Below are 22028 nucleotides of genomic sequence, written 5' to 3'. Positions count from 1 at the left end.
GTAATTTCAGATGACAGGAGGGATTTTTGGTTTCAGATTCCTTGGGTTCATTCAGGCATTTGCCCTTGTCACATTGAGTAACAGTAATGTGTGTATGGGTAATGACTGAGGTCAAGTTGGACAAGGTGAGGACCAGGTGAGTCTGAAACACACTGTGGTGCATCCCAACAGTCCATCTCTGTCTACAGTCGTGGTCAAAACTTCTGAGAATGACACAAATATTAATTTTCACAAAGTCTGCTGCCTCAGTTTTTATGACGGCAATTTCCATATACTCCAGAATGTTATGAAGAGTGATCAGATGAATTGCAATTAATTGCAAAGTCCCTCTTTGCCATGAAAATGAACATAATCCCAAAAAAACATTTCCACTGCATTTCAGCTCTGCCACAAAAGGACCAGCTGACATCATGTCAGTGATTATCTCGTTAACACAGGTGAGAGTGTTGCCGAGGACAAGGCTGGAGATCACTCTGTCATGCTGATTGAGTTAGAATAACAGACTGGAAGCTTTAAAAGGAGGGTTGTGCTTGAAATCATTGTTCTTCCTCTGTTAACCATAGTTACCTGCAAGGAAACACGTGCCGTCATCATTGCTTTGCACAAAAAGGGCTTCACAGGCAAGGATATTGCTGCTAGTGAGATTGCACCTAAATCAACCATTTATCGGATCATCAAGAACTTCAAGGAGAGAGGTTCAATTGTTGTGAAGAAGGCTTCAGGGCGCCCAACAAAGTCCAGCAAGCGCCAGGACCGTCTCCTAAAGTTGATTAAGCTGCTGGATCGGGGCACCACCAGTGCAGAGCTTGCTCAGGAATGGCAGCAGGCAGGTGTGAGTGCATCTGCACGCACAGTGAGGCGAAGACTTTTGGAGGATGGCCTGGTGTCAAGAAGGGCAGCAAAGAAGCCACTTCTCTCCAGGAAAAACATCAGGGACAGACTGATATTCTGCAAAAGGTACAGGGATTGGACTGCTGAGGACTGGGGTAAAGTCATTTTCTCTGATGAATCCCCTTTCCGATTGTTTGGGGCATCCAGAAAAAAGCTTGTCCGGAGAAGACAAGGTGAGCGCTACCATCAGTCCTGTGTCATGCCAACAGTAAAGCATCCTGAGACCATTCATGTGTGGGGTTGCTTCTCAGCCAAGGGAGTTTTTATTTTTATTTTTTATTTCACCTTTATTTAACCAGGTAAGCCAGTTGAGAACAGGTTCTCAACTGCGACCTGGCCAAGATAAAGCAAAGCAGTGCAATAAAAACAACACAGAGTTACATATGGGGTAAAAAACATAAAGTCAAAAATACAACAGAAAATATATATACAGTGTGTGCAAATGTAGCAAGTTATGGAGGTAAGGCAATAAATAGGCTATAGTGCAAAATAATTACAATAGTATTAACACTGGAATGCTAGATGTGCAAGAGATTATGTGCAAATAGAGATACTGGGGTGCAAAAGAGCAAAATAAATAACAATATAGGGATGAGGTAGTTGGGTGGGCTAATTTCAGATGGGCTGTGTACAGGTGCAGTGATCGGTAAGGTGCTCTGACAACTGATGCTTAAAGTTATTGAGGGAGATAAGAGTCTCCAGCTTCAGAGATTTTTGCAATTTGTTCCAGTCATTGGCAGCAGAGAACTGGAAGGAATGGTGGCCAAAGGAGGTGTTGGCTTTGGGAATGACCAGTGAGATATACCTGCTGGAGCGCAGACTACGGGTGGGTGCTGCTATGGTGACCAATGAGCTAAGATAAGGCGGGGATTTGCCTAGCAGTGATTTATAGATGGCCTGGAGCCAGTGGGTTTGACAACGAACATGTAGTGAGGACCAGCCAACAAGAGCGTACAGGTCACAGTGGTGGGTAGTGTATGGGGCTTTGGAGACAAAACGGATGGCACTGTGATAGACTACATCCAATTTGCTGAGTAGAGTGTTGGAGGCTATTTTGTAAATGACATCGCCGAAGTCAAGGATCGGTAGGATAGTCAGTTTTACGAGGGCATGTTTGGCAGCATGAGTGAAGGAGGCTTTGTTGCGAAATAGGAAGCCGATTCTAGATTTAACTTTGGATTGGAGATTCTTTATGTGAGTCTGGAAGTTGAGTTTACAGTCTAACCAGACACCTAGGTATTTGTAGTTGTCCACATACTCTAGGTCAGACCCGTCGAGAGTGGTGATTCTAGTTGGGTGGGCGGGTGCCAGCAGTGTTCGATTGAAAAGTATGCATTTAGTTTTACTAGTGTTTAAGAGCAGTTGGAGGCTACTGAAGGAGTGTTGTATGGCATTGAAGCTCGTTTGGAGGTTTGTTAACACAGTGTCCAATGAAGGGCCAGATGTATACAAAATGGTGTCGTCTGCGTAGAGGTGGATCTGAGAGTCACCAGCAGCAAGAGCGACATCATTGATATACACGGAGAAAAGTGTCGGCCCAAGAATTGAACCCTGTGGCACCCCCATAGAGACTGCCATAGGTCCAGACAACAGGCCCTCCGATTTGACACACTGAACTCTATCTGAGAAGTAGTTGGTGAACCAGGCGAGGCAGTCATTTGAGAAACCAAGGCTATTTAGTCTGCCAATAAGAATGCGGTGGTTGTCGAAAGCCTTGGCCAGGTCGATGAAGACGGCTGCACAGTACTGTCTATTATCAAATCAAATCAAATTTTATTGGTCACATGCGCCGAATACAACAGGTGCAGACATTACAGTGAAATGCTTACTTACAGCCCTTAACCAACAGTGCATTTATTTTAAACAAAAAAAGTAAGAATAAAACAACAACAAAAAAAGTGTTGAGAAAAAAAGAGCAGAAGTAAAATAAAGTGACAGTAGGGAGGCTATATATACAGTAAAATAAAGTGACAGTAGGGAGGCTATATATACAGGGGGGTACCGTTGCAGAGTCAATGTGCGGGGGCACCGGCTAGTTGAGGTAGTTGAGGTAATATGTACAATCGCGGTTATAATATCGTTTAGGACCTTGAGCGTGGCTGAAGTGCACCCATGACCAGCTCGGAAACCGGATTGCATAGCGGAGAAGGTACGGTGGTATTCGAAATGGTCGGTGATCTGTTTGTTAACTTGGCTTTCAAATACTTTCGAAAGGCAGGGCAGGATGGATATAGGTCTGTAGCAGTTTGGATCTAGAGTGTCACCCCCTTTGAAGAGGGGGATGACCGCGGCAGCTTTCCAATCTCTGGGGATCTCAGACGTTATGAAAGAGAGGTTGAACAGACTAGTAATAGGGGTTGCGACAATTTCGGCGGCTAGTTTTAGAAAGAAAGGGTCCAGATTGTCTAGCCCAGCTGATTTGTAGGGGGTCCAGATTTTGCAGCGCTTTCAAGACATCAGCTGTCTGAATTTGTGTGAAGGAGAAGCGGGGGGCATGGGCAAGTTGCAGCAGAGGGTGCAGAGTTGGTGGCCGGGGTAGTGTTAGCCAGATGGAAAGCATGGCCAGCTGTAGCAAAATGCTTGTTGAAATTCTCGATTATTGTAGATTTATCGGTGGTGATAGTGTTTCCTAGCCTCAGTGCAGTGGGCAGCTGGGAGGAAGTGCTCTTATTCTCCATGGACTTTACAGTGTCCCAAAACTTTTTGGAGTTAGTGCTACAGGATGCAAATTTCTGTTTGAAAAAGTTAGCCTTTGCTTTCCTGACTGCTTGTGTATATTGGTTCCTAACTTCCCTGAAAAGTTGCATATCGCGGGGGCTATTTGATGCTAATGCTGTACGCCACAGGATGTTTTTGTGCTGGTCAAGGGCAGTCAAGTCTGAGGAGAACCAGGGGCTATATCGGTTCTTAGTTCTGTATTTTTGAATGGGGCATGTTTATTTAAGATTGAGAGGAAATTACTTTTAAGGAACAACCAGGCATCCTCTACTGACGGAATGAGATCTATATCCATCCAGGATACCTGGGCCAGGTCAATTAGGAAGGCCTGCTCGCTAAAGTGTTTTAGGGAGCGTTTGACAGTGATGAGGGGTGGTCGTTTGACCGCGGACCCGTTACGGACGCAGGCAATAAGGCAGTGATCGCTGAGATCCTGGTTGAAGACAGCTGAGGTGTATTTAGAGGGTATGTTAGTCAGGATGATATCTATGAGGGTACCCATGTTTACGGATTTAGGGTTGTACCTGGTAGGTTCGTTGATAATTTGCGTGAGGTTGAGGGCATCTAGTTTGGATTGTAGGATGGCTGGGGTATTAAGCATATCCCAATTTAGGTCACCAAGCAGTACGAACTCTGAGGATAAATGGGGGGCAATCAATTCACATATGGTGTCCAGGGCACAGCTGGGGGCTGAGGGGGGTCTGTAGCAAGCAGCAACAGTGAGAGACTTATTTCTGGAAAGGTGGATTTTTAGAAGTAGAAGCTCAAACTGTTTGGGCACAGACCTGGATAGTATGATAGAGCTCTGCAGGCTATCTCTACAGTAGATTGCAACTCCACCCCCTTTGGCAGTTCTATCTAGACGGAAAATGTTATAGTTGGGGATGGAAATTTCAGAATTTTTGGTGGCCTTCCTGAGCCAGGATTCAGACACTGCTAGAACATCAGGGTTGGCGGAGTGTGCTAACGCAGTGAATAACTCAAACTTAGGAAGTAGACTTCTGATATTTATGTGCAAGAAACCAAGACTTTTGCGATTACAGAAGTCAGCAAATGATAGCGCCTGGGGAGTAGGAGTGATACTGAGGGCTGCAGGGCCTGGGTTAGCCTCTACATCACCAGAGGAACAGAGGAGGACTAGAATAAGGATACGGCTAAAGGCTTTAAGAACTGGTCTTCTAGTGCGTTGGGTACATAGAATAAAGGGGGCAGATTTCCGGGTGTTATAGAAAAGATTCAGGGCATTATGTACAGACAAGGATATGGAAGGATATGAGTAAAGTGGAGGTAAACCTAAGCGTTGGGTAACAATGAAAGAGATAGCATCGCTGGAGGCATCAATTGAGTCGGTCTCCGCGTGTATAGGGGGGTGGGACAAAGGAGCTATCTAAGGCAGGTTTAGCTGGGCTGGGGGTCTACAGTGAAATAGTACAATTAGAAATAACCGAAACAACAATAAGCTAACCATGTTTGGGCTGAGGCTAAACATAAACAGGATGTAGTACCGTAAAAAGGAACAGTCCAGCAGACATCAGCTGTATAGCTGAGTTATCATAAGGTCCGGTGAACAGCAATAGGATAGTTCGGAGGCTGCTAAAGCACTAGCGAGTAAGAGGCCACGGCTAGCGTGTGCTAGCGGGCCGGGGCTAGCAGATGGAATCTTCGTGGTTAACGTCGTAACCACATCAGACGATTTCATCGGCAGACCAGTCGTGTAGGATCGGCGGGGCTCCGTGTCAACACTAGGTGGTCCCGTCCGGTTGACATAGAGGTAGATAGCCGGGAGATGGGCCTAGCTCAGGATGATTAGCCAGACCACAGCGTCCATTTTGTTGCAGCTAGCTGGTAGCGATGAATCCGGAGTTAAAGGTCCAGTGATTCAGTGATTCCGGCGGAAAAACTGATATGTTCTGGGTCGATAACGCGCTGTGCAGACTGGCCAAATATCCGGTGATTCATGTCCAGTGATTAAATTAATTCTGCAGAAAAAAATCCAATGTTCTGGGTGAAATACCGCTAGCTGTGGCTAATAGCAAGTAGCTAGTTAGCTGGCTAGCTAGTTTCAACTGGAGATTCTAGATAAAGGTAAGTCAATAATAGAATCCGTTCCACATTGAGTGAGGCGGGTTGCAGGAAAGTATATTTTGTAGAAGGATGAAAAGTCTGATAGGGAAATATGTACGAAAAATACAAAAAAACTGGGTATTTACAGGCTATTTACAGACACACGACAAAAACAGAACTGCACTACTACGCCATCTTGGAAAAATATGGGGCTCACTCACAATTTTGCCTAAGAACACAGCCATGAATAAATAATGGTACCAACACATCCTCCGAGAGCAACTTCTCCCAACCATCCAAGAACAGTTTGGTGGCGAACAATGCCTTTTCCAGCATGATGGAGCACCTTGCCATAAGGCAAAAGTGATAACTAAGTGGCTCGGGGAACAAAACATCAACATTTTGGGTCCATGGCCAGGAAACTCCACAGACCATAATCTCATTGAGAACTTGTGGTCAATCCTCAAGAGGCAGGTGGACAAACAAAAACCCACAAATTCTGACAAACTCCAAGCATTGATTATGCAAGAATGGGCTGCCATCAGTCAGGATGTGGCCCAGAAGTTAATTGACAGCATGCCAGGGCGGATTGCAGAGGTCTTGAAAAAGAAGGGTCAACACTGCAAATATTGACTCTTTGCATAAACGTAATGTAATTGTCAATAAAAGCCTTTGACACTTATGGAATGCTTGTAATTATATTTCAGTATACCATAGTAACATCTGACAAAAATATCTAAAAACACTGAAGCAGCAAAACGTTGTGAAGACCAATACTTGTGTCATTCTCAAAACTTTTCACCATGACTGTACACACTGCGGGGGCCATCTGTCCTCTATCTGCTAATTCTATTCTGACTGTGTAATCCGTTAAGACAGGAGTCATTAAGGCTGTCCTATTTTGTGCCAGAAGAGGAGGCAGCAGGTTGAAGAGAGTGCAGCTCAGATCTGCTATGTAATGTTGCTCCACAACATGGAGAGGTGACCGCCCTACTGTCCTCCTGCTCTGCTGTGACGATCACAAAGGCACCTGCTGAGGCACTCCAAAATACACTTCCAAAACATCTATCAAAATGGTGCTTTAGAACAGCAGAAATAATATTTCAGAACAGACTGCAGGGCTCAACATTAACGCTTGTCCGCTTGCCCAGGGCAAGTAAAAATAATTGATGGACAAGCAGATTATAGATTAAATTGTCCAAATGGACAAGTAAATAAAATCACGCAAAAATCACAATATCAAACAATTAGGTTACTCCAATCAGAAGTGGATCAGAATTGGATCAAACTTTCCACAGGCACTCGTGTAGGCTATAACCGCAAATGGCCAACATGCAGTTGATGAAACCCATGCTACATACTCCGGCTGTAAAACGCTTAGCGTTTTATCAACTGCATGTTAGCCATTTGCGGTTATAGTCTACACGAGTGCCGGTGGAAAGTTATTTTAGGACATCAGACATGAATATGACATTAATACATGCTAATAGCTAAATAGTTAACTAGCGAGATAACCAGCCAAACTAAACAATATGTGTTGAATTTGCTATCTAGTTAGGATTCTCATCTATTCAATACTGGTCATGTTATTCTGAAAGTTAAACAATATTATTAGAATAGCCTAATTGACAAGTAGCCTAACTCGTATGCTGTTAATATCTCCCTGGCCTGAACACTGAATATTTTAGACTTACAAATAGATAAACATTTTAGTTAGCTACCTCGCCCACCTTAGCCATTTGATCCCTGGTTCACTGAGTGAGAGAATTATTTTATAAAGACATAAAAAGTATTTGGTGGTAATTGTAATGTTGCAGGGTGGCCAACCATCCTCCAGGAGAGTCCCGGAGAGCTACTGTGTGTGCATGCTTTTGCTCCAGCCCTGCTCGAACACACCATATTGTAAAAAATCTGCCGCTCAACAGGACCTTGATAAGCTGACTGGTGTGTTTGAGCAGGGTTGGGACAAAAGCCTGCACACCCAGTAGCTCTCCAGATGGAGGGTTGACGGACCATATGTGTTTTATACAGTAGCCTATCAATGCAGTATTTGACTTTGTGGGGGGTTAAGTGCCTTGCTCAAGGCCATAACGGCAGGATATATAATACATGGCATCAGAGACCAGCAGCCTTCCATTGTCAATACCAGTGATAATAATACCAGTGATAATAAGGAATGTTATTTTGTGAAGTGGTTCCTTGCATCATACAATACACTTTTCAGGCACCTATTTTGCCCATTGTGTTACAGACCATTTTGGGGGGGGGCAAGTGACTTGAACTTTCAGACAAGTAAAAATCAGTCCTACTTGTCAGAAGGACAAGGGTCTAAAACGGTTAATGTCAAGCCCTGGACTACACTGTCATGTTACAGTGCAGTTCAGGTGGCAGAATTATTTTTGATAGTTTTTGTTATTACACAAGAATAACGACCTGTAGTGGTATTACATAGTTGTAAAAAAAGTATTTAGTCAGCCACCAATTGTGCATGTTCTCCCACTTAAAAAGATGAGAGAGGCCTGTAATTTATCATAGGTACACGTCAACTATGACAGACAAAATGAGAAAAAAAATCCAGAAAATCACATAGTAGGATTTTTAATGAATTGATTTGCAAATTATGGTGGAAAATAAGTATTTGGTCAATAACAAAAGTTTCTCAATACTTTGTTATATACCCTTTGTTGGCAATGACACAGGTCAAACGTTTTCTGTAAGTCTTCACAAGGTTTTCACACACTGTTGCTGGTATTTTGGCCCATTCCTCCATGCAGATCTCCTCTAGAGCAGTGATGTTTTGGGGCTGTCGCTGGGTAACACAGACTTTCAACTCCCTCCAAAGATTTTCTATGGGGTTGAGATCTGGAGACTGGCTAGGCCACTCCAGGACCTTGAAATGCTTCTTACGAAGCAACTCCTTCGTTGCCTGGGCGGTGTGTTTGGGATCATTGTCATGCTGAAAGACCCAGCCACGTTTCATCTTCAATGCCCTTGCTGATGGAAGGAGGTTTTCACTCAAAATCTCACGATACATGGCCCCATTCATTCTTTCCTTTACACGGATCAGTCGTCCTGGTCCCTTTGCAGAAAAACAGCCCCAAAGCATGATGTTTCCACCCCCATGCTTCACAGTAGGTATGGTGTTCTTTGGATGCAACTCAGCATTCTTTGTCCTCCAAACACGACGAGTTGAGTTTTTACCAAAAAGTTCTATTTTGGTTTCATCTGACCATATGACATTCTCCCAATCCTCTTCTGGATCATCCAAATGCACTCTAGCAAACTTCAGACGGGCCTGGACATGTACTGGCTTAAGCAGGGGGACACGTCTGGCACTGCAGGATTTGAGTGGCGGCGTAGTGTGTTACTGATGGTAGGCTTTGTTACTTTGGTCCCAGCTCTCTGCAGGTCATTCACTAGGTCCCCCCGTGTGGTTCTGGGATTTTTGCTCACCGTTCTTGTGATCATTTTGACCCCACGGGTGAGATCTTGCGTGGAGCCCCAGATCGAGGGAGATTATCAGTGGTCTTGTATGTCTTCCATTTCCTAATAATTGCTCCCACAGTTGATTTCTTCAAACCAAGCTGCTTACCTATTGCAGATTCAGTCTTCCCAGCCTGGTGCAGGTCTACAATTTTGTTTCTGGTGTCCTTTGACAGCTCTTTGGTCTTGGCCATAGTGGAGTTTGGAGTGTGACTGTTTGAGGTTGTGGACAGGTGTCTTTTATACTGATAACAAGTTCAAACAGGTGCCATTAATACAGGTAACGAGTGGAGGACAGAGGAGCCTCTTAAAGAAGAAGTTACAGGTCTGTGAGAGCCAGAAATCTTGCTTGTTTGTAGGTGACCAAATACTTATTTTCCACCATAATTTGCAAATAAATTTATTAAAAATCCTACAATGTGATTTTCTGGAGAGAAAAAAAATCTCAATTTGTCTGTCATAGTTGACGTGTACCTATGATGAAAATTACAGGCCTCTCTCATCTTTTTAAGTGGGAGAACTTGCACAATTGGTGGCTGACTAACTACTTTTTTTTCCCCCCACTGTATGTTGGCCCGCTTTAGAGGATGTAGCTAGTAGGCTAGCTAACTATGAATCTGGCCACATGACATACTGTAGCTATAATAATTGACAACGCAGATAGCCGTCACTGACTCACTGCTCAAGAGAAGAGGACGCGCAGTGGTCCATTCATCATAATAGAATTCTAGCGACATAATGTAGCAAGCTACATCACAATGTTACAATGTACGTTAGCTTGGCTAGACATCTTTCGAATCTCAGTCCAGAAACAGAAATCGCTATCAGGACGAGCAGAACGCTAAATCCCCCGATGATGAAAAAACTCTGCTCTCTCTGCAAATTTCATTATTTTGTCATGAACAATTGATAGTCATCTATTCAGGCATTTCCGTTACAATGTCTCATCAACAACGATGCTTCATCATCGCATTATCAAGAAACACCAGATGCCCCGGGAGAGGGCTACTACTGCTAGCTAGAGAGCTAGCTGCTAACGCGCCACGGAATCCGCAGAAACCCTTCTGTATCCATTAGTTTAGCATCAGCTAGCTAGAAGCTAGTGAAGACGTACACCGATAAATGCATGAGCAAGGCTCTCGTCCGTTCAGACATTATTGCTATAAAAATATCAACAGATGGGGTGTTATTCTTTAATAAAATCTAAATAATAAGATCTTACCTGTTTTAAAAGTATCAAATCCATCCTCAAATTCGTTTCTCCCCCACATTATGACTGATTTCATGCGCCCGATCGCAGTGAAACTCTGAGGGTAGATTCCACAAGAAAAAAGCTGAACGTGATCACACAAAAGGTGGAGAGAATTCCTCAAGAACTTTCCATGATTACATGGCGCGAAAGGACATCCATAGTTTTAAAAACGGAAACTTAACTGTTTCTTATAACATGTCCTATGCCCAAAACGAGCTCCATAAATCGGAAATCTGGGTAAAGTTGACTGAAGAACTAGCTACTATCGAATTTATGACAACAGCAATGCATGCAAGGAGTTATCTCACTGAATGTGTGCCACAGCTCCTTGCGAAAGGCTCAATCTGAATTTAGTCTCCTCCTCCCCCCCCTCCCCTCAAACTCCTCCTCCCCCCCTCAAACTCGGTCAGTGCTGAGACCACTGCAGCTAAGCAATGGTTGAGTGCTATACATCAGTGGTTGGGTGCACTGCCTTGGCGACCCTAAACATAGCCAATCGGCCATCATACACAGTATTCTCACATTCTGAGAAACGTTTTATTGTCTGGATTTTTGCCCTTTTGTTTTTGAGCTGCTGTATGCAGTCAAAGGAAAAGCGCCACAGCCTGACATTCGGAAGTATTGGTGAAGTTTCAGCCCATAGGTGCGCATCATGCATACATTTTGAAGTTTCTTGGCCCGATGTCACTTTTGAATTCTTTATTTATCCAGGTGGCGTGTATTCATGGATGCCAAGGGAAGCCAGGCTTCCCGAAAAAAAATTGTCCTTCAATTCGCAAGAGGCTGAACGTATCTCAGCGGAGCGCGTCGTGTGAGCATACGATCGAGAAAAACAGCGCCCCTCTGTCTCTTTATGTAAAGCCATCTTTCTGATGCTGTCTGGTCAAAAAGAGTATAATATTGTTGCTGCCTGTAGCATTGAATCAAATGGAAGACAGCAAGCATTTGGCCTCCCTTGATAAAAAAATATATACAATAATAGCCAATCAGTGTTGAGCTAAACTGAGTTCAACTGTGAATGGTCAACACCAAAAAAAGTGTCAAGGGAAGCCAGTTTGGATTTGGCTTCACACCAATCACATCACATCAAGCCAAATGTCATTGACAGAAAAAAACTTGAATTGTTGCATCTTCTGTTGTTGTGTTGTTGTCCTCCGGTGTCTAGCTAGCTAAAATTGTCCCTTTCCTAAATTAGCCATGGATGGAGATAGGGATTTGGACTTGTGGTTTTACTTAATTCTCCGTACTGGCCAATGATTATAACGGCGATTCTGATCCAACCACAAATTCATACACTGTGCCTCTGGCCTGAGAGGATGGAAGTTCAATATGTAGCTAGATGTAGTAGGCTAATGTTAACTAGCTGGCTGATCGTTGCCCATGAAAGGAAGTTAGGCTAGCGAGCAAGCATTTTAGCTAGGTAGCCTAGGACAACAAAAACTTAAAGCGTGTACTGTATGACAGTCATAGACCGTTTTAGCAACATGAAAGAGAGGAGGATGGCATTGGCGTTTCTCTACAAGTAGGGTGAGTCAACATGTTTTTTTTTACTTATGCACATACACACACACACACACACACACACACACACACACACAAATCAGTACCATGGACAGCCACATGATATTTAGCTTATGTTGATTGGACTAAATTGTTTTTGCAATCTTTTAGTTGTCCCTGTATTAGACTCAGCATAGGTGATTTGATGATGTTGAAACGTTGAATTTGAAATGGTGCTGGAATAGTGGAGGCAGCTCCTCTTTTCTTTGCAACTACTCTCCGGTGTTCTAAATCAATAGTTGTTTAGTAGTTCCGAAAATGTCGGAAACATTAACTTGATTGACCATGCAACTGTTTGTTACATGCAATATGCTTTGTGGACCACCAGAAAGATGTTTCTCTCCGGTTTTGTTATGAAACAAAAGGTATGGTTGAATTTATACTGCCACTGTGTCTTCTTATTGTCTCGGCCTTAGGCCCACGATGGCAAGGCATATGAACTAACAGGTTATAGAGCAAACAACGCCATTATCACAACACATAGGTTGTAATATGTTTTTGTTTTTTTCTGGCCAGTAATTTTATCCACGCACCGCTACTGGCTGAATCCCAATTAAACAACAAACAATATACACTACCAGTCAAAAGTTTGGACACACCTACTCATTCAAGGGTTTTTCTTTCTTTTTACTATTTTTTAAATTGTAGAATAATAATGAAGACATCAAAACTATGAAATAACACATACGGAATCATGTAGTAACCAAAAAAGTGTTAAACAAATCAAAATATATTTTATATTTGAGATTCTTCAAAGTAGCCACCCTTTGCCTTGATGACAGCTTTGCACACTCTTGGCATTCTCTCAACCAGCTTCACCTGGAATGCTTTTCCAACAGTCTTGAAGGAGTTCCCACATATGCTGAGCACTTGTTGGCTGCTTTTCCTTCACTCTGTGGTTCGACTCATCCCAAACCATCTCAAATGGGTTGAGGTCGGGGGATTGTGAAGGCCACGTCATCTGATGCAGCACTCCATCACTCTCTTTCTTGGTAAATAGCCCTTACACAGCCTGGAGGTGTGTTGGGTCATTATCCTGATGAAAAACAAAATGATAGTCCCACTAAGCCCAAAACAAATGGGATGGCGTATCGATGCAGAATGCTATTGTAGCCATGCTGGTTAAGTGTGCCTTGAATTCTAAATAAATCACAGACAGTGTCACCAGCAAAGCACTCCCACACAATAACACCTCCTTCTCCATGCTTTACGGTGGGAAATACACATGCGTTCACCCACACCGCGTCTCACAAAGACACGACTCCAGACCAAAGGACTAATGTCCATTGCTCGTGTTTCTTGGCCCAAGCAGGTCTCTTCTTATTATATTATGTGGTCCTCTGTAGCTCAGCTGGTAGAGCACGGCGCTTGTAACGCCAAGGTAGTGGGTTCGATCCCCGGGACCACCCATACACAAAAAAAATGTATGCACGCATGACTGTAAGTCGCTTTGGATAAAAGCGTCTGCTAAATGGCATATTATTATATTATTATTATTGGTGTCCTTTAGTAGTGGTTTCTTTTCAGCAATTTGACCATGAAGGCCTGATTCACACAGTCCCCTCTGAACAGTTGATGTTGAGATGTGTCTGTTATTTATTTGGGCTGCATTTCTGAGGCTGGTAACTCTAATGAACTTATCCTCTGCAGCAGAGGTAACTCTGGGTCTTCCATTCCTGTGGCAGTCCTCATGAGAGCCAGTTTCATCATAGTGCTTGATGGTTTTTGTGACTGCACTTGAAGAAACGTTCAAAGTTCTTGAAATGTTCCAGATTGACTGACCTTCATGTCTTAAAGTAATGATGGACTGTTGTTTCTCTTTGCTTATTTGAGCTGTTCTTGCCATAATATGGACTTTTACCAAATAGGGCTGTCTTCTGTATACCCCCCCTACCTTGTCACAACACAACTGATTGGCTCAAATGCATTAAGAAGGAAATAAATTCCAAAAATTATTTTTTATGAAGGTACACCTGTTAATTGAAATGCATTCCAGGTGACTACCTCATGAAGCTGGTTAAGATAATGCCAAGAGTGTGAAAAGGTGTCATCAAGGCAAAGGGTGGCTATTTGAAGAATCTCAAATATAAAATATATTTTGATTTGTTTAACACTTTTTTGGTTACTAGATGATTCCATATGTGTTATTTCATATCCCTTGTCTTATTCCACATTTTGTTGTTACAGCTTGAATTCAAAATGTATTTAAAATATTTTTTTCTCACCCATCTACTTATAATTCCCCATAATGACAAAGTGAAAATATGTTTCTGTATTTCATTTTCAATAAATGTGCAAAACTTTATAAAAATAAATATCAAATTTACATAAGTATTCACACCCCTGAGTCAATACTTTGTGGAGTAACTACACGTGCATCAAAGCTGGGACCGAGAGAATGAAAAACAGCTTTTATCTCAAGGCCATCAGACTGTTAAATAGCCATCACTAGCACATTAGAGGCTGCTGCTGCCTATTGAAATCACTGGCCACTTTAAGTAAATGAACCAGGTTTTCCTCTAGGATTCTGCCTGTGCTTGGCTCAATTCTGTTTCTATTTTATCATGAAAAACTCCCCAGTCCTTAACGATTACAAGCATACCCATAACATGATGCAGCCACCACTATGCTTGAAAATATGGAGAGTGGTACTCAGTAATGTGTTGTATTGGATTTGCCCCAAACTTTGTATTCTTGACAAAAAGTTAATGGCTTTGCCACCATTTTACAGTGCCTTGTTGCAAACAGGATGCATGTTTTGGAATATTTGTATTCTGTACAGGCTTCCTTCTTTTCACTCTGTCATTTAGGTTAGTATTGGGTATCTACAATGTTGTTGATCCATCCTCAGTTTTCTCTTATCACAGCCATTAAACTCTGTAACTGTTTTAGTCACCATTTGCCTCATGGTGAAATCCCTGAGCGGTTTCCTTCCACTCCGGCAAGGAAGACTGGGTGTATTGTTACACCATCCAAAGTGTAATTAATAACTTCACCATGCTCAAAGGGATATTCAATATCATTTTTTATTTTTATTTTTACACATCTACCAATATGTGCCCTTCTTTGCGAGGCATTGGAAAATCTCCCTGGTCTTTGTGGATGAATCTGTGTTTGAAATTCACTCCTTGACTGAGGGACCTTACAGATAATTGTATGTGTGGAGTACAGAGATGAAGTAGTCATTCAAAAATCATGTTAAATACTAATATTGCACACAGAGTGAGTCCATGCAACTTATTATGTGACTTGTTAAGCAAATTCTTACTCCTGAACTTATTTAGACTTGCCATAACAAAGGGGTTGAATACTTACTGACTGAAGAAATTTCAGCAATTTTTTTTATTTATTAATTAGTAAAAATATCAAAAAACATATTTCCACTGTGACATTATGGTGTATTGTGTGTAGGCCAGTGAAAAAAATATCTAAATGTAATTCATTTTAAATTCAGGCTGTAACACAACAAAATGTGGAAAAGTGAAGGGGTGTGAATACTTTCTGAAGGCACTGTATGTGTAACTAATGTGTAATATTAGTACTACCATGAATAGGTTACCAAGGTTACCCTAAAAGGCAAGGCTCAGTGAAAGGAAAGGGGATACCTAGTCAGTTGCACAACTGAATGCATTCAACCAAAATGTGTGTCTTCCACATTTAACCCAACCCCTCTGAATCATTCCTAATGTAAAATTCCTAATGTAAGCCTACACATTCCTGCTGTATTCTATGTAGCTATTGATACTTTTCTACTCATATCCTGAAATGATAAAGGGCACCTTGTAGGCTAACCTTAAACTGAAAACAGTGTTTTTTTTTTTGCTGGCAGCAAATATTATTTTAGACCTAGTCTAATGTCAGTTAACCCAGAACTAAAGTCTTGCGTAATTGGTCAGATGCTTGATTAAGTTCTGCAGTCTGTCCATTCAATATTAGACCTAGCTTTGCTCTGTTTATTTCCAAGCTAGTTATGTGCTTCACTGTAGTGTTGTCATGATGCCAAAAATGTACTAACGACATGATACCAGGCCAGGTATGAAGATTCCGAGTAGTATCGTAATACTACCGGGGGAAAAATATGTGGCCTAGCATCCTGTTCGCCCTACGACCTGGGATTAGATTAAATTGTTCAATGACATTGTTTGTGAAATTATATAAAATGCTCGCAAATCCCGATAGAAAGAAAAAAACTGATGGAGGAATATATGTGCATGAAGAGCGGACAGAGAAGCAGGTGATTGAGGGCTGGTAGGGGACGTGGCTGGCTGATTACAGCTGCCACACATGATATGCCATGAAAGTGAAGTGGATATTATTGGACCTGCGCATACAATAAACTAAAGGCTGTTGCTTAAATTCAACTGAATTTATAAACAAAACTGACTTTATAAACATTTTATAACAGAAGCCAGCAAGTTCTTTAGATCGGCAGGGCTGAAATATTCGGTAGTATCATATGTAACGGTACTATGGTATTCTAAAATGTTGGTATCATAAGTATCATGACGTTTTGGTACTGTGATATTACCATGATACCGGTATACCATGCAACACTACTTCATTGTCCAGCTTTGTTCCTCCCTTGTGAAATAAATAAACCTCAGTAATCTACCTCAAATCCATTACAAACCTTGTCATCAAAATATTTATTTTTACACAATATTTGCTTAGCAAAAACAGACTACCATAATAATGTGGCAATAAGCAACATTTCGGCAAACACAATTTCAAAACACATCCTGCTAAATTCATATAGATACTTCCCCCTAACCGCAGGGGTTCCAGGATTATTTCCAGCAACATCGGAGACTGACGGTTGTGCTCCAGTTCTCCCTGTCAGAATAAGCAACAAAGCATATCAACTCCTGTAGAAATGGCACTATGTTTATTCTGAGTAACCTAATTTATGTTCCTTTAACTCCGCCTTCTAGTGAGTTTATACAAACTGTCATCTTCTATTTTTACTAATGCTCTCAGCTGTAAGGATATTTCATTTGGCGACTTTGGGTCTTTGAGCATCATGCTATACTGTTTAAATGTCAGCCACCAGTGCTGGCTAGAACCCTGCACAGGCCACCAAAGCACTGCCACACTTTCTTTACTGATTTCTCTGAACTATTGTCTATTGTCCTCGAGTACAATGATAAAATCATTGTGTTGGGCAATTTTAATATTCATATTGAATGTATGAATCTTTTGAGCTTTATGGATTTTATCCAACATGTTACTGGGCCCACCCATAACCACGGCCATACTCTGGACCTGGTTATTACCAAAGGGCTTTCTATTTACATATCCTCTATTGTTGATGTTGCTTTATCTGATCACCACTGTGTATTTTTTACTACCTTGTTGCCCATAGCACAGGATAATACTGAACACATTATTAAAAAATGCTATCTTACCTCTGAAGTTGCTACATATTTTATTGAGTGTATGAACAATACTGCACCATCTATTCTGCCTTTCTCTTGTGATGATTTAGTTGATAACTTTAATAGCAAATTAAGGGCAACCATTGATGCCATAGCTCCAGTAAAGTTGAAAAGGCCACATCCAAACAGAGAGCCCCTTGGATGAGAGTTTTCTAACTTGATCAATATTAATCAGAATAATTAGAGAGAGCTCTTCTCGACCATTGATGGCCTGATAAATCCTAACCCCTCAAACCTATGTGAACTTTCCTCCATATCTAAATGTGATGAGTTTGCGGCATATTTCAGAGATAAGATAACCAACATTAGGCTGGGAATCAGTCAACCAAGACCTAATGAGAAGTTTGATGATTTGTGACCTAGCCTACCACGCAAAGGCACTATGGATTTATTTTCCCTGGTTGACACAGACATGCTCAGGAAAGTGATATCACAACTTAAGCCTTCTAGATCCTATCCCCAACACCTTCTTCAAAACAGTTTTTAATTGCATATCTGAAGAAGTGCAAGCTATTGTTAATCACTCCCTGTTCACAGGCACTTTCCCGACCACTAAAAACTGCTATGGTGAAACCCCTTCTAAAGAGTAATCTAGATTCTTCAGCTCTTAGCAATTTTTGGTCAATCTCCAAACTTCTTAAGCAAAGTTCTGGAGAAATTATATTTTAAGTGTCAACTGTATTTAAAAAAAGAAATCCAATCTGGTTTTTGTGCCCACCACAGCACAGAGACAGCCTTAGTTATAGTGGTAGCTGATCTTAGAGCTAACACAGATACCAAACAGCTCTCTGTCCTTGTGCTGTATTTGACACTGTTGACCATGATGTCCTTCTGGACAGACTGGAGAGGTGGGCTGGCCTCTCCGGTCCAGTTCTAAATTGGTTTAGGACCTATTTAACCAGTCAAGTGTTTTTCACATATCACATGTGGCGTTCCACAAGGTTCGATTGTGGGTTCAGCACTGTTCAGTTTCTATAAAGTGAGGGAAAAAAGTATTTGATCTCCTGCTGATTTTGAATGTTTGCCCACTGACAAAGAAATGATCAGTCTATAATTTTAATAGTAGGATTATTTAAACAGTGAGAGACAGAATAACAACAAAACAATCCAGAAAAACGCATGTCAAAAATGTTATATTGATTTGCATTTTAATGAGGGAAATAAGTATTTGACCCCCTCTCAATCAGAAAGATTTCTGGCTCCCAGGTGTCTTTTATACAGGTAACGAGCTGAGATTAGGAGCACACTCTTAAAGGGAGTGTTCCTAATCTCAGTTTGTTACCTGTATAAAAGACACCTGTCCACAGAAGCAATCAATCAATCAGATTCCAAACTCTCCACCATGGCCAAGACCAAAGAGCTCTTCAAGGATGTCAGGGACAAGATTGTAGACCTACACAAGGCTGGAATGGGCTACAAGACCATCGCCAAGCAGCTTGGTGAGAAGGTGACAACAGTTGGTGTGATTATTCGCAAATGGAAGAAACACAAAAAGAACTGTCAATCTCCCTCGGCCTGGGGCTCCATGCAAGATCTCACCTCGTGGAGTTGCAATGATCATGAGAACGGTGAGGAATCAGCCCAGAACTACACGGGAGGATCTTGTCAATGATCTCAAGGCAGCTGGGACCATAGTCACCAAGAAAACAATTGGTAACACACTACGCCGTGAAGGACTGAAATCCTGCAGCGCCCGCAAGGTCCCCCTGCTCAAGAAAGCACATATACAGGCCCGTCTGAAGTTTGCCAATGAACATCTGAATGATTCAGAGGAGAACTGGGTGAAAGTGTTGTGGTCAGATGAGACCAAAATCGAGCTCTTTGGCATCAACTCAACTCGCCGTGTTTGGAGGAGGAGGAATGCTGCCTATGACCCCAAGAACACCATCCCCACCATCAAACATGGAGGTGCAAAGGGACGATGGACGGGGCCATGTACCGTAAAATCTTGGGTGAGAACCTCCTTCCCTCAGCCAGGGCATTGAAAATGGGTCGTGGATGGGTATTCCAGCATGACAATGACCCAAAACACACAGCCAAGGCAACAAAGGAGTGGCTCAAGAAGAAGCACATTAAGGTCCTGGAGTGGCCTAGCCAGTCTCCAGACCTTAATCCCATAGAAAATCTGTGGAGGGAGCTGAAGGTTCGAGTTGCCAAACGTCAGCCTCGAAACGTTAATGACTTGGAGAAGATCTGCAAAGAGGAGTGGAACAAAATCCCTCCTGAGATGTGTGCAAACCTGGTGGCCAACTACAAGAAACGTCTGACCTCTGTGATTGCCAACAAGGCTTTTGCCACCAAGTACTAAGTCTTGTTTTGCAGAGGGTATTTCCCTCATTAAAATGCAAATCAATTTAAAACATTTTTGACATGCGTTTTTCTGGATTTATTTGTTGTTATTCTGTCTCGCACTGTTCAAATAAACCTACCATTAAAATTATAGACTGATCATGTCTTTGTCAGTGGGCAAACATACAAAATCAGCAGGGGATCAAATATTTTTTTCCCTCACTGTACGTCATCCTTTGGCAGCGTTATCAGAAAACACAGCATTGATTTTCAATGCTACACAGACGATACACAACTTTACATTTCTGTGTTACCAGAGGATTTTAGCTCCACTGATAAATTAGACTATATTAGTGATTTAAATACTTGGATGGCTCAACTTTCTCCAGCTAAATCAAGACAAGAACGAGGTACTTATTGTTGGAGCCAAATTCACGGGCAATAAAGATAAAACGGCAGGTAAAAAATCTAGGTGTTATTTTAGATTCTGAACTAAATGTAGAATCACACATTAGGAATGTGACCAAAATAGCTTTTTACCACCTGAGGAACATTGCCATGGTGCGGCCGTTTCGCTCTCAGGCTGATACAGAGAGACTCATCCATGCTTTCATTACAAGCAGGCTTGACTACTGTAATACATACAGAATGCTACAGCACAGGTACTGACCAAGACCAGACGGAGAGCACACATTACACCGGTTTTAAGGTCTCTGCACTGGCTGCCTGTGGGTTTTTGAATTAATTTTAAGATTATTCTATTGGTTTTTAAATCAATCCACGATTGTGCACCCCAATACATGTCAGACATGCTTTTAAGTTGTGTACCCAGTAGGTCCCTCAGGTCCTCTGGCACTGGCCTTTTAACTATCCCAAAGCCTAGGACCAAGAGGCATGGAGAGACAGCCTTTAGTTATTATGCCCACAGCCTCTGGAATAGCCTGCCAGAGAACCTGAGGGGGGCCGAAACTGTGGACATATTTAAAAGAGATCTTAAAACACACCTTTTTAGCTTTGCTTTTCATCAGGGTGTTTTTTAGTCGTTCAGTTTTTGTTATTCTTTTGTTTTTATCCTCTTATTTTTGTTTTGTAATAACAATTTCCATTATTTTCATATTATTATTATTTTTAAGCACATTGCATTGCATTGCATGTCTGAAATGTGCTGTATAAATAAAGCTTAACTCGATTTGATTTGATGCACTATGCAGAAATCGCTCCGCCATTTCCTGGTTGCTAAAATTATAATAGTTTGCCTAATTTCAGTTTGTGGTACAAAACAAGCAACTATAGTTTAGAGAATCATTGTACCATCTAAACCTCTGTGAAATATATTTTCCATAACCAAAAATATTGTTTTTTCAGCTGTTTGAAGCTAGTCTACAAAACCGAAAGTAAAAGACACAAAAACAAAACTTAAGACCTGGAAGCATAGAAAATGCGCACACAGAACATATATACCGCTTCTTGCTTTCAATAATGACAGATAGTTACATATTGCAACTTTAAGTTTGAACAGAGGAGCTTCCTTAGTAACCTACAATGGTGTCAACAAATTGACAAATTGTGACAAATAAAGAAGGTATTTGTCACGGATTCTGCCAAGACTGCCCTTCCTTCTGGCACGGGCAGGCTTCGGCGTTCGTCGTCACCGGAGTATTAGCTGCTGCCGATCTATGTTTTATGTTTCTATGTTAATCTGGTTGTTGTCTAGTGTTGCACACCTGTTTCCCATTATGTATTATGTCCTTCCCTATTTAACCTGTTCGCTCCCACTGTGTGTTGTGCGTGTTTGTTAATTGTTACGAGTGTCGTTTGTGAGCGGGTTGCGCCTCCCTGTGTTGGAGGTTTTGCTTGTTTCTTTACTATACAGTAAAGTAGATTTTCATTTCATTCTGTGTCCTGCGCTTGACTCTGGCCTACCGCATTCCACAGACATTCATGACAGTATTGTTCATTACACAGTAAGATATATACAAATATATGACAGAGATCATTCCCTGGCCATCAACAGGTTTAAACCTAGTGAAGAATAGTTGGAAGGAGCACACCGATGACAAAACACATCTGAAACATCACAGACAAAGCTTCAATGTGAGCTGCACTTTTGCATCACTACCAGACTGTCAAATTAACCAGATATGACACAGGAGGACCGATGCACATCAGTTCCATTGCTACAATGACATTAACTTTCTGCAGTCATGCAGAATGAGACTGTTTCAGGCCAAGGGGAACAGCCCCCTTGCATAATTATTTGTGTACAGTATTGTTCTGGTTCAATTACCCATACCCACTCAATTAAACAAATGCCATCCTTTCTGTGTCAGCATACA

The 22028-nt window shown here is 41.8% G+C and overlaps 1 protein-coding gene across 1 annotated transcript in view; it reads right to left on the bottom strand.

Moving 5' to 3' along the window:
• LOC121552786 (centrosomal protein of 85 kDa-like) overlaps positions 1 to 10720 on the bottom strand; it is an 89091-nt gene extending 78371 nt beyond the window's left edge. The window contains exon 1 of the mRNA XM_041865817.2: positions 10379 to 10720. Coding sequence (XP_041721751.1) covers positions 10379 to 10442 — 64 coding nt within the window. The 5' untranslated portion in view covers positions 10443 to 10720. The remainder of the gene's footprint in view (positions 1 to 10378) is intronic.
• Between the last annotated feature and the right edge of the window lie 11308 nt (positions 10721 to 22028).

Source organism: Coregonus clupeaformis, chromosome 36 (genome assembly GCF_020615455.1).
Source record: "Coregonus clupeaformis isolate EN_2021a chromosome 36, ASM2061545v1, whole genome shotgun sequence".
NCBI classification, from domain to species: domain Eukaryota; kingdom Metazoa; phylum Chordata; class Actinopteri; order Salmoniformes; family Salmonidae; genus Coregonus; species Coregonus clupeaformis.
The sequence above is the reverse complement of the archived record's forward strand: the minus strand, read 5'-3'. Positions and strand labels throughout refer to the sequence as shown.